The sequence below is a fragment of the Pleurodeles waltl genome, chromosome 11, assembly GCF_031143425.1.
Source record: "Pleurodeles waltl isolate 20211129_DDA chromosome 11, aPleWal1.hap1.20221129, whole genome shotgun sequence".
In the NCBI taxonomy this organism is placed as follows: Eukaryota; Metazoa; Chordata; class Amphibia; order Caudata; family Salamandridae; genus Pleurodeles; species Pleurodeles waltl.
Genome location: NC_090450.1, coordinates 741,262,264 through 741,275,449, shown reverse-complemented (window position 1 = coordinate 741,275,449; position 13,186 = coordinate 741,262,264). Strand labels below are relative to the sequence as shown.

At 46.1% G+C, this 13,186-nt stretch overlaps 1 protein-coding gene across 3 annotated transcripts in view; it reads right to left on the bottom strand.

Moving 5' to 3' along the window:
- Nucleotides 1–13,186, bottom strand: part of CCDC117 (coiled-coil domain containing 117) — a 152,907-nt gene that overhangs the window by 71,693 nt on the left and 68,028 nt on the right. For all 3 annotated transcript variants that reach the window (XM_069214461.1, XM_069214462.1, XM_069214463.1), the window contains exon 5: nt 1,192–1,329. In XM_069214461.1, coding sequence (XP_069070562.1) covers nt 1,192–1,329 — 138 coding nt within the window. The remainder of the gene's footprint in view (nt 1–1,191; nt 1,330–13,186) is intronic.

Here is a 13,186-nt window from a genome sequence, read left to right as displayed (position 1 = left end):
CGCCATAGACGAGGTGGTCATATTCATCATGAAGGAAGAAGCAGTGCACAGCGTGGAGACAGGGCTGGTAGTTGTCACCATGGTTGACGGTGCTGTGTATGTCTTAGTTACCGACAGTGCCAATCACATGGCTCTCCTTGACACTGGAATGTACGACTTGTCAGAGGATGGAGCTGATGAAGGTTTAAGTGACAAACCTTAGAAGGTGGTGTAGGCGGTTCAGATGATGCCTTTTTTAGCCTTTGAAGAGGCAGAATGTCCTTTCTTTATGTTTGTCAGAAGGTGTATGTTCCTGTGGAGATCTGGAGGCACTGTGGCGTTTGTAAGACCCACAGGTGGCCTTTTATGAGGCTTTTTTGGGCTGCTCATTGGAAGAATGAGAGTGGGGAGATCTGTCCCTTTTGAGAGATTTTCTTGAGGATGTAGAGGAATCCTCATTCTCAGAGCCAGACACAGGCTCTTTCCTGGATGTAAGCTTGTGGAGCCAAATCAGTAGCCTTCTTTCTCTGTCTTTTAGGGTCTTGTTGGAAAATGATCGCCATACCTTGCAGTCCTTAGCTGTATGGTATGGTAGGTGCAATCCTGGTGAGGATCCTTGATGTAGAATCATATTGCCACACGTTTGACAGGCTCTGAAGAGACTTTTTTTTTTTTTTTAAATCCTTATCGGACATGACTAGGTGAGATGAGAAGCCAGATTGGAAACCAAGTGTGACTTTGGTGTAGGGGAAAGAACACCAAAGCACAAAAATACTGAACACATTCCTAGAAATAACTTAGAGGCATAACTGAGCAGAGCTCAGTGGAGATTCCCTAGCACAACGTGTGGTAGAAAATCTGAGGGCCTGGAGCTTCTCACAGGAGTGTTCTAGAGAGCAAAGCAGCCCGATTGGCTGAAACCCAGGTTTGGTCCCTTTTTTAAATTGACTAAGATATGCTTCAAAGGTGAAGGGCCTAGTACCTTCATTCACTATGCTTAACCTTACATTGCTATTCAAAGGTATCGGGGGAACGACAGAGAATGATTCAAGCATGTGAATCTATAAAAGTTCCAATACTGGAATAAGCACATTAACATCTCAATATATTTCATGAGCAATAAAGGTCTAGTTTCAAGAGCAAACACTTTAAAAGATTTTCAAAATACAAGACTGGTACCAGGCCTGCGCATGTCCAATCTCTCATACTTACAATGATCCCACAATTTTCTTGGTTAGTCCTCCAGTGAAGTCCCTCTTTAGTTCTTCTTTAAGAGCATCAGACAACACAAGTCTTGGGAGGTTGCTATCACAGTTTTCAATTTCAGTTTCCACTTCATCACACGTTAAGCTAGAAGAACAAATATTAATACAATTAATTTCCTTCATCTATACCAATGCACCATATACTACTGGATGGCAAAAAACAGTTGAAGTCTAAGTGAGACCACATGTGATTTACTACTGGAGGGCGAAAATCACAGACTGAATAGTGCCAGGGGCACTTCCTCACTGTTTTTTTTTTTGTTAAACTGTTTTTATTAACATTACGCGGGCTACAGGCTGTGAGCTGTATGCCCCCAGAAAGGAACCTCAACAGGGGGTCCCAAATGTAGTCAAAGCTCCTCCTAGAATTGTCCAGTTTATCAGCTAAACGCTCCATAGCGAGCCCGCGCCACAGTCTAGCGTACCAGAGTTATTGGGGGTGGTTCTGTTTACTTCCAATATGACGCTAGTACTGTCTTCGCTGCACCCAGTGCCAGCCAAAGAATAGAGCGGTCTCCCTGAGTCTGATGTTGCAGTTCCGGAGCATGCCGGCCCAATAGAATATGTGCTGGTGATGCCAGAACAGGGGAGCCCAAAATCTCTTTTAGATGCAACAGAATTTCATTCCAGTATGGGCGTATAGTGGGACAGTCCCACCAGATATGCCTAAAATCTCCCAACATCCCACGTCCCCGCAAACACCTATCAGACACCTGGGGATAGAGTTTAAGTTTCTCCGGGTAGAGATACCAATTGTAGAGGAGTTTATAATGAGCTTCCCTAGTGCCCATGGAGCGGTTGTATTTGACTATGTCCTGAAACAGGCGGGTCCAGAGACCCCCCTCCACCGGCGACTCCAGAATCTCTCCCAAAAAGCCAAATGACAGGGGGTGTAAGCGTGCTGTGCTGACATCAATCTATATAGTGTGAAAATATTTCCCCGCGCTAACCCCCCCGCTGAACAAATCACTCGATGGGAAGAAGATCCCTGATGGCTGCCGCTCTCATACGGGGGTTGAGTGACCCAGTGGAGTAGTTGATTATGATGAAAGCGCTCAGAAGTGGGTAGATGGAAGTCTCTATAACTATTTTAGAATGTACGTACATGTTCCCCATGAAAAAGATCAGCGATCGTCAAACAACCCCCCTCCCTCCACTTATCAAAAGTCATGGAGTAGCTCCCGGGGGAAAGGCTGTGTTGTAGTGGATTGGGGTATGGGTTGAGGGAAAGGTTGAGAGTCTATAGGCGCTGGTCACCGAGTCCCATACCTTGAGGGTAGTAGCCGTGGGGGTTCTTCGGGCGGTCAACCTTGGGTTTCCACAGCACATCCCACAGTGTCTGCCCAGTCACTGCCCTATCCATGTGTAGCCACAACTTGTCAGATTTTCGAAAAGACCACTCAGCGATAACGCGGAGCTGTGCCGCTCTATAATATATGAGAGGGTCCAGGAGGGCCAACTCTCCCCCGTCTCTGGGGCTCGTAAACAGTCTGTTGGAGAGCCGAGCTCTTGCGTTTTGCCAAATAAACTTAGTGAACAACCTACGAAGCTCGGTAAAAAAATCCGGAGGAATGTCAATGGGCAGGCTTTGGAACAGATATAACAACCATGGGAGAACCGTCATCCTAATGGTGTTGATACGACCTAACCAGGAGTGCCAGAGTGTTGACCATCTCGTAAAATCTGCTCGCAATGTCCTAAGGAGGGGTGGAAAATTTGCCTTAAATAGGTCAGCCACCCTGGGGGTGAGCCATACTCCCAGATATAGAATTTCTTTCTTGGCCCAGACAAATGGGGAAGTGGCGGGTGACACTCATCTCTGCGGAAGGAACTGTTAAGTTGAGGATATAGGATTTCCCCCTATTCACTTTGAAGCCTGATACCTGCTCAAAGAGACCCAACTTCTCCTGAATTGCCCTAAGGGTCGTACGTGGTTGAGTAACAAAAAGCAAGATGTTGTCGGCAAATAGTGAGATCTTATGTTGATCAGAGCCAAACTGAATGCCATCAAAGTTCGGATTCGCCCTTATCTGGGCTGCCAGAGGCTCCACGCTAAGTGCAAAAAGCAGCGGGGAAAGAGGGCACCCCTGTCTGGTTCCCCTGAAAAGGTCAAAGAAATCCAAGGTCACCCCACTGACGCACATACTTGACCTGGGGCCCGAGTAGTTACTCATTACCATTGCTATGAACTGCTCTACAAACCCAAAGCGCCGCAGGGTTGCCACCAAAAAGGACCATTCCACCTGGTCGAAAGTTTTTTCAGCGTCCAGTGCTAACAGCATAGCCGGGATCTGCTTCTTCGTCACCTTTTCCATCAGGTGGATGACCCTTCTAAGGTTATATGTTTGCAGACCCTTGATGAAGCCCAATTGGTCAGGATGAACCAGATCCGGCAATACCCCTTCAAGTCTCCGTGTAAGTATTTTTGTTTTAGGTTTTGCATCGAGATTAAGCAGGGCGATGGGCCTGTAGGAGGCACAGAGCTGGGGGTCCTTCCCCTCCTTAGGAATAAATGTGATCAGGGCTTCTCCCATAGTGGGGGGAGTGTGTGTGCTCAGTTCTTATGATATTGAACAGTGCTGCTAGGTGGGGAATTAGCTCGGCCCCAAAAGTTTTGTAAAAATGCACAGTGATTCCATCAGGACCCGGCGCTTTGTGCAGTGGAAGGCAGACGATGGCATCCCGCACTTCATCTAAGGTGAATGGGGCCTCTAGAAACTCATTAGTGTCACAAGAAACATGCAGGAGCAGAGTGTAGCACAAATAACTCTCCTGGGTGGTAGCACTCGGATTATCTGATTTATACAAACAAGTATAAAAGTTCCTGAAAGCTCACACTTTCTCTGCTTCCGAATAATGCTCCCGGGATTCGCCCCACACTTGCACTAAATGGTCGTTAGATTGCTTAACATGCAATTACCTGGCCAGGAGAGTGCCTATTTTGTTTCCACTGATACAGTAAGACCTCTGGAGCCGTAACAATGCCACCTCTGCTCTGTTCGTGTAAATAGATTGCAGTTTGCCTTTAATGGAGGTTACATTTCTCTGAGTCTGCCAGGTAGGGAAAAGTTAATGGGCCTGTTCAGCCTCCTTCAATGCACTCTCCAAACCTCGTCTTACGTCAGCTTTCAGCCGATAAAGTGAGGTCACTAAAGAGATGCAGGTGCCCCCGAGGACAGCTTTAAACGTATCCCAGGTGGTGGGGAGAGGAGTGTCCCCTACTTTGAAAAAAGTCTGATAGCTCTCCGCAACTCATCTCGAGTCGTTGGGACTCTAATTAACACGTATGGAAAATACCAACGTCCACAGAGTGACCTCAGACGGACCACTCCAAATCCACCTCAACCAGTGCGTGATCTGATATGATTATCGGGTGGATAGTTGCAGTTCAGAGAAACTTTAGAAGGCGCTTGCTTAACAATATATAATCAATAGGATCTGTGAGAATGGCAGAAAAATGTATAGTCTTTTACCGTGGGGTAATGCGCACGCCAAGAGTCAAGAAGCACCAATCTGTGAAGTGCCGTCTTAACGGATTTGGCAAAGGCACTTGTAAGCGGTCTTCGGGGATGTGTCGTGTCCTGAACTCTCTCACTCTCCGCAAAGCCCCCCAGCACATCCAGGAAGTGCAATAGGAACTGTGTTTGGCCACTATTAGGTGCATAGAGTGTGGCTATCATACAAACCTGCCTCCCCAGGGAGCTCTTGACCAACAAGAATCTACCCTCTTTATCTAGTTTCAACCCTGAAAGTTGGAAGCGTGTGGATCTATGAAACAGCAAGGCCACCGCACAATGCTTTGTTGCCGCGGAGGCAGTATATATCTGCAGGTAATGTTTGTGCTGTAGTCTATGACCTTCAGCCTTCTTGAGATGTGTTTCCTGCAAGGCCACTGAAGAATTTCCGGAACTGTGACCCCTTGTTAGGGGAATTTAGCCCCTTAACATTCTATGTTAGGTAATGCAGTTTCATGTCGGTGTGGCTAAGAAGGCCTAACCCGTGAGTACATCTGACCTAAGGTGTCACCCAGGGTCCCGAGCGCTCCCCCTCCATCCCATGACCCCCGGCCACTCCTGCCCCCTCCAGATTGTGCATCCACATGAAGTAGGGACAACAAACAGTAATCAAACATCAAGAATATCAATAAAAAAAAGTAACAACATAGAAACTATAAGTCATTGATACTGAAACTGAAATCTCCGTGTGGTCCTCGTGATCGGGAGGGGGTATTCATCCGCCTCCACCCCCAACAGACCACTTACAAAAGCACAAACAGTGTCCGGTGTAGGAACCTCCGTTGTCGCTTGTTGGAGAGATGATAGGGAACCATTCCGGAAGCGTTCACGCCGCCAGCGCCCCGCCGGCCAGTCCAAAGTCTCCAGACTCTCCCCCGGGGAAAGGGGGAGGCCCAGGGGCTCCCACGCTGCCCCCATCCAGATCCTCCTCATCCACTCCTAGGTAAACCTCCAGCTGATGTGAGTCAAGTGCACAATACTACAACTTGGGGGCTTTCCTCCCCTTCCGCGGCAGCCTCCAGTAATCCCCAACGGAAGTCACGGAGGGGTCCTATAGACGTCGCGACTCTCCTTACACAGCGAGTCCGATGTCCGCACTCCTCTCCTGCAGTTCCAGTGCGGCCGCCGCCTCCCCATCCTCCACGAAGTGGTAGGGCTTGTTAAGTTCAAAAGCAATGCCAAATGGAAATGTCCATCTGTACCTGACATTTTGCACTTTCAACTCATCCGTGATCGGACGGAATCTCTGCCAGCGGAGTAATGTAGCTGGAGCAACGTCCTGGAAAAGTGTGCACTGAGCTCCTTGAAAGGGAACCAAGTCCTGGCGCCTCGCCTTCTGAAGTAAGCGCTCTTTAACCTTGAATGAGCTCAATTTCACCAGGATGTCGTTGGGTCTCGTATTCTCAGTGGCGGGGCGACTCCCCATTGTATGCAGCCTTTCAATCTGTACTTCTGGGTGTTCGTCGCCCAAGAGAGTGGAGAAGAGACCCACCACAAACGCCTCCGGCTCCGCACCCTCACTGCCCTCCTCCAGCCCCCGCACTCTAATGTGGTCTCTTCGAGAGCGGTTTTCCAAGTCCTTGCATTTGATTATCGAAAGTTGGAGTTGCGACTTGAGCTTTGAGACCTTTCTCCAAGGGACTTACTTGTTTATCTCTTCGACCTGTGTTTCAAGATCTAACGTGCGGGTCCCCACTGAATCCACATCTGCCTGAACAGAGGTCAGGGGACTAGTAACATCTGATTGAAGCACCTCCAGCGCAGTCTTGAAGTAAGCAGTGAGTTCCTCTCGCAATTCCACCTGAAAGGTGCAAAGGGATGACAGAAGGTCCTCCTTATTGAGTGCCATGTCACTTGACCACTGCGACGCGAGCACCCCGGATCCGGCAGGCGTGAAATAACTAGAGACCCTATTAGACTGTAGCTTCTGTCGAAGCACAGGCGCCCCCAGACGTCACTCTCCCTGATGCTCCTCTTGCCACGATAGGTACCACTTCTGCTGCTCCTCACTGGGACATGACTCCCCACGCTGACAACCCCAGGAAAAAGAAGAAAAAAAAAAAAACCTGTGCAGGGGAAGGAAAAGTGTTTGTCCTGCTATTCCTCCATGAAGGGCCTCCCTGGGGAAGCCCCAATGGTCTGACACCGGGAGCCATTTTAAAGTCAGGCAACCAGGTCAGGCAACCAGGTCAGGCATGCCCCGAAACCGGGCATCCAGGGGCCAGCCGCCACCATCACCCCCCCTAAGCCTAAAGGATGGGGAGGTAAGGGGGGTTTTCTCCAGCCAATGTCCCCTACTCCGCGGTCCCCGCTCACTCTCCTTGCCGGGGCCACCTTGCACTCGCGTCTCCCCAGGTGCGGTTGCGCGTCACTCCAATCGTGCGGTTTCTGGGTGCTCTCAAAGGAGCCCTACTGCCCCCCCCCCTTCTCCGGGCCGCCGTGGCTGCCATCCCGTTCCCCAGTCCAGGAACGCCCCCTCACCTTATTCGGGGCCACCCTGAAGCGCAGGGCCTCAAGGCTCCCAACCCGCACTCCGGCTCTCCAGCATCGGGCGCAGCCCATGCTGGCGCGAACAGTCGCTGATCTCCTCCGCCACACCTCACTGAACCCCCAGGCGTCCCCATCATCGTCACGGGGGCCAAACCAGCGAGAGCCTCCCTGCCCCCCCCAAAGACACCAGATTATAGGGTCTGCGGGGTGGGTTGTCGGGGAGCCTCCGGGCTTCACGACCGGTCGGCCATGATGGTTGGCCCCGACCCCTCACATTTTATTTTTCCATTCAAGTATCAGGAAAAAAAAGTCTCCAAATCTCAAAATATCCCAATGCCCCAGACACTCTTCCTTATTTGCCATTTACATGAATTCTCCTTATTGTAAGGACCTGTACCAAAAGGTATCCAGTTTAGGGTCAGCAGGGCACAGCCTGGTTTACAGCCCAAATATTGTTCATGTTACTTACTTACCTCAAATATATGAATTAATCTTATTTGGAAATCCAAAAACACTGTCAAGTATCAGCCCTTCTCAACGTGTGATGCACATTTCTACTCTAGACCAAGATTCAGCAATGATAAGCTAAGACTGTTTGCAGGGCAATCACATCAACATACTCTCCCTCTCTCTGACCCATCAGTTAAGCTGTGGATTATCAGTGGAGGGCAGACCAATCTTCAAACCCAAAGTCAAACACACCAGTGGACTATTCCCTTCACTGTTCTCCTGTAGTGTGGGAGGAGATAATTTTTCTGGACCACCAGCTCAATAACACTGGTCTCAGCATAATCGGACTTGATAACCTTTTCAGAGTGTCTAGAGTTGTCCTTCAAGAAATTTTTGCAGACTCAATATCACATGTTTTTTTCCATACCTAATGGTCAGAAATCCTAATTTGATGAAGAATTTGGGGTTCTAGGTTTTTATAGCCAATTAGCAACATATGGTGCATTCTAAATAAAACCAAGAAAGTTGACCAAACTAATATGACTAACAACAACTTGTTACAAGACATTTTGTCATCCTCGTAAAGGGAGGTTTGGAAAACTGGTAATGAACTGAGCAGTTAAACGTTTAGATATTGTTCTGTTGATACTGCATTTACCAGTACATAATCAGTTTATGTTATTTGTAAGATAGCATATAGGTGTAAGAGGAAACTCCTGTTCTTGGAGTGGGGGGCTAATGAAGGATAGTTTATATCAAAGCTCTGTAACATAACTTAGAACCTGTATTCCATAGTACTTTGTGGACCAATTCTCATGGAATATGCTTGGTTCTAATATACTTGGGCAGTTATATAGCCTGGAATTAAACTCATTCTTGGAAATATTTGCTTTAATAATTAACTTAAGAGACCGGACTGAAAAGTATCCAAGGTGCCCCATACCATACATTGGCATCATTTAGTGGCGTGAGGACCGCTAGGACCTGGGTTGATTGCTCCTGTTTTAGCTTAGTTTTAAAGTTCGTTTTATTCACATTTTATTCATTTTAGTAAGGCTGCTTTTCAGAAATGGCTCTTACACCTTTTATCAGTTTGCTTTTATTCTAGGAACACAAGGAACATGCTGCTCATTTAGTCAGCCTTTGCACAAAATATAATCAGTACTTTTTGTGTGGAAGGCGGTACACAATATGCTAGCGTGTGTTGCCAATTCAGGAGACAGCATCTATCACTTAGACACAGCATTCTATCGGAACTACATTTCCAGTTGGTTTGGTTTATTTTATAAACTGTGCACTGACCCAAACAGGGTAGAGGGCATTCTGGCCACGACGATCCCGGGATGCATGCTATGTGACACGCAGCTCACCTGGCGCTGATCTGCCAGCTTCCCGAGAGGACTGCAATCCACACCACAGGCTGATTCCTGCCACTCTTTCCAACTATAGGACTGGGGCCAATCCTTTAGATCGGGCCAGGCAGAGGGTTACAATCACTATGCTATCATAAAAGACATAGGGTTATGTAGGAACATCTACCACGTCTAGAACCACATATCATGGTCAGATTATTCATCTTCACCATGTTCGTAATGCCGATTACCTTGCTTTGTTTCATCAGCCTTATTATCCCAGCTTACTTTTTATATGCTAGATAGCGACTGATTCAATAAATGTATTGAAAACTTACCTCACATCTTTCTGTCTCACTTTGGTATGCATGAATAATTCCAAAGGAGTAAGATATGTTTCTACAACTTCCCTCGGGAGTCAGAGTGTCATGTCCATGTTGCTGTAGTCACCTTGTACCCCAGTGGGTTTGGAGGTTTAGGTGAGGCACTGTGAGCTAGCCAGGAGTCATGCTGGCAGTTAATAACTGCGTGAATAGACTCAGTCTCCCACACTTTATCATTCTGTCTTCCTAAACAGGCAGTCCTATCACCAAAGTAGGAATCGCATAACACTAGGAGTTACCAGGGGCAGAAAGTGCTAAACAAAGACTTGCCATTTGGTACCCTTGCCAGAACAGTTTCAGGGGTCCTGCATTCAGAAGTAGGACCAGGAAGCAAACAGCTTTAAAAACTCTATTTGCTTTAGAGTGCATTTAGTAGTGAGATGGAGGGAAAAGAATATAAACAAGTGCAGGCGCTAAAGACAGTGGGTCAACTCTTTGATGCCACTTGTGGTCAAAGGGTGTGTGTGATGTCACTTCCACTACCCTAGGAATTTTAATAGCTGAACATTCGTAGCAATACAGAAGATACCAAAGTTTGAAATATACATATCAATAACCAGTAGGATCAAATTATTAAACAGTAATAACCTCTTTGATAAGTATTTGGCAGCAGTGCGTGAACAAAAACATTGCTACAACTCAAGTGTGTAAGTTGTAAATATGTTTACAGATAGTTTTTTGTTTTTTTGCAAACTTAGCATTAAATAAAACCTCCTGAAAGGACACCAATATGCTTTTCACAAAAGTCACACTTCTGTTTCAAGGAGGAAAGAAAATCCTTTGGGAGGTAAAATGGCAAATGTCACTTTCGTGGACTTGCCCCCACTCGATTTGTAGGCCTCCACTTGACGGACACACAAAACTTGGCTTGAAAGCAAAACGTTTAAGACCATTTTTTGGAACGTTTCATGCAGATCTGTTGACTAATACCAAAGTTATTAAGGAGTGCGGAGGATGGTATTTTCATGAAATGTCTGACTCAATCATAACTACTGAAGCGCTACTGCTGCCTCAGTAATACACATTCTGCAGTTAGAGGCAGCAAGTAACGTACAAACACAGTGCCACCAAAGTTAGGAAGCATGTCTCCAGGAACAAGTCTCTTGCAGGTAAATGCCCGTTATGATTTCATCCTGTAAATATATGGCTAGAGTACGTTAAGTTAAATGACAGTGTCACTTGACCCCAGTCCAGTAAATAAGTATGACCTATGCCCATGCTTTCCTTTCAATATTTTCAGCCTTTGTTGCTGGGTAAGAGCTTCCCCAGCAACCAAGGTTGAAAATATCCCCTCCCTGTAATGACGATGGGCACACCAACGTCATTACAGGGAAAATGAAAGTAAATTGAGCTAATCAGCTCATTTGCTTTCATTTTCTTCAGTACTCAGGGGCCTATTTCAGCCCCATGAGCACAGATTTCATCAAAAGAGGTACAGTTGGAAAGCGAAGAATTTCTCCTTTCCAAAGTTACCTTTCCCTAGTGGATCCCTGTTTGGGTGAGCCCACAAAGAGAAAGAGAAACAGATTTTTTTAATAATAAAAGATGGGTGGGGGCTGCCCACTGTGATGGAAGCTTCTGGAATCCGCAGAAATCCACAAAATTCCTACCAGCTAGCATTGCTCCACCTGTGCCGATAAAAACGTTGCCTCACGTTTTTGGATGGGCCTAGTACCAGTGACAGGAACTGATCCAACCAAGGTTAGGAGTCTAATAATAGTCAAGGGCTCCCATTGTCCTTGGATTGATCCATGTGTGTCGTGGTACTAGACCCAGCTACACAAGTGGGGCAGCAGTTTTATCGGCACAGGTGGGACAATGCTGGGTAGAAGGAGTTTATGGATTCCTAGAGTTGCCATTACAGAAATGTAAGGGAAAGAATTGTGATTTCAGGCGAAGTTTGAGGACTGCAAGGCATGATGAGTATAAAAAAAAAAAAAAAAAGAAAACGAATTGGATCCACGCAAATCACAACATCCTGGATTCCCCTAGGTTTCTGGTTTTCAAAAATGTACAGGTTGCCTAGGTATCCTTAGGCGCCTGCTGAGCTAAGGTCCAAAATCTAGAGCTACCCACATCGGAAAGAGTGTTAGTTTTCGTTGGAGAAATGTGCTGCATCCATGTTCTGTTTTGGGCCATTTTCTGTTGCGGTCACTAGGCTTACCCACAAAAGTGAGGTACCATATTTATTGGGAGACTTTAGGAGAATGCTAGGTGGAAGGAAGTGTGTGGGTCTGTGCAGATTCAAGAAGTTTCTATCACAGACGTGAGGATTTTGTTTTTAGTCAAAGTTTGAGGCAAGTTAGCTTGCCCTGGATACCGCTAGGTGTGTAGTTAAAAAAAAAAAATGTACAGGTTGGCTAGGTTTTCCTAGGTACCAGCTGAGCTAGGGTCCAAAATCTAGAGGTAACCACATTGGAAAAAGCAGGTCAGTTTTCGGTGAGAGTAATGTGATGAGTCCATGTTGCATGTTGGGCAGGTTCTCGTCACAGGTGCTAGGTTTAGCCACACAAGTAAGGTACCATTTTTATTTGCAGCCTCGTAGGAGCATAGAATTATAGAACAGTTGTTATTACCAAATCAATTTCACTGCATTTGTGCCTTTCGGATGTGAGTCATAATAGAAGACGACATTTTTAAAAATACCTTCCAAATCATAATCTAGTATGGGTAGCCACACATTCAGTGGTGTAAAAATAATAACTGCTCCTAAACTCTATATCTTGTGGCCATTTCAGAAACATATGTGTTTTCTTGATTCCCATTTTTTATTCTGCCTATTTCGCTCTAAGAATTCGGCTATACTTGGTACTCCAAGAAAACCCATTGTAGTGTGCAGCACAGTTGTTTCCTCTGTGTACCTTGGGTTCGTGGAGAACCTACAAACCCTATATATACCTGCAAACGGCCTAGCAGACGTAATTGTAGATTGCTTTTGTCAATCTAACATTGTGCCTCAAAGTTACAGATAAAAATGTTGTCTCAGATGTCCGTTTTTTCCTAGTCATTTTCAATGTTTCTTTCCCCCCCCCCCCCCCACAGCTATTTTTCTTGGGAAAACTCCTTACGTGATCTACACATACAACCCCTTGCTGAATTAAGAATTTTGTCTACTTTTCAGGAATCTATAGCTTTTCTGGATCACCCATGGATTCAAACTGGTTTCCACCACAAACAAAGTAGGATGAGTGAACAAAAAAAATTGGGAAAAAAAGGCTACCTCTTAGGAAAATCCTAGAGCTGTGGTACAAAATGTTTTTTTTAAATATTTTTTTTATTCAGTTCTGCGTGTTCTTGAAAGCTGGTGACTTTACTACAACAAACCGTTCACAGATGTTATTTTCAGGGGGGAAAAACAGACACTTATCTGGAGCACTTTTTCCTTATTTCTTTTTTTTTTTTTTATAAAACTCAAAATTGTGCTATTTTTCCCTATTTTCTCAGTCCCCTCTATGGGAAGGCACAAACCCTGGGCACCTTTAGAATACCCAGGACATTGGAAACAAGGCCACAAATTTGGCATGGATAGCTTATGTGCACAAAAAAAGAATAGAGTCTTAAGTGCGAACAACCCAAACTGCCAAAAAAGGGCTGAGCACCCGTGGGGGCAGTGGGAGGGCATATCACAGGCTATGACACAGAATCTGGCTTGGGCACTTCAGTTTTGAGCCCTAAAGTGCCTAGGGCTGAGTGTCCATCAGTGACACTCACAGAGTGGGGTAGGGTCAGTAGTCTCACTGAACCCCATACCA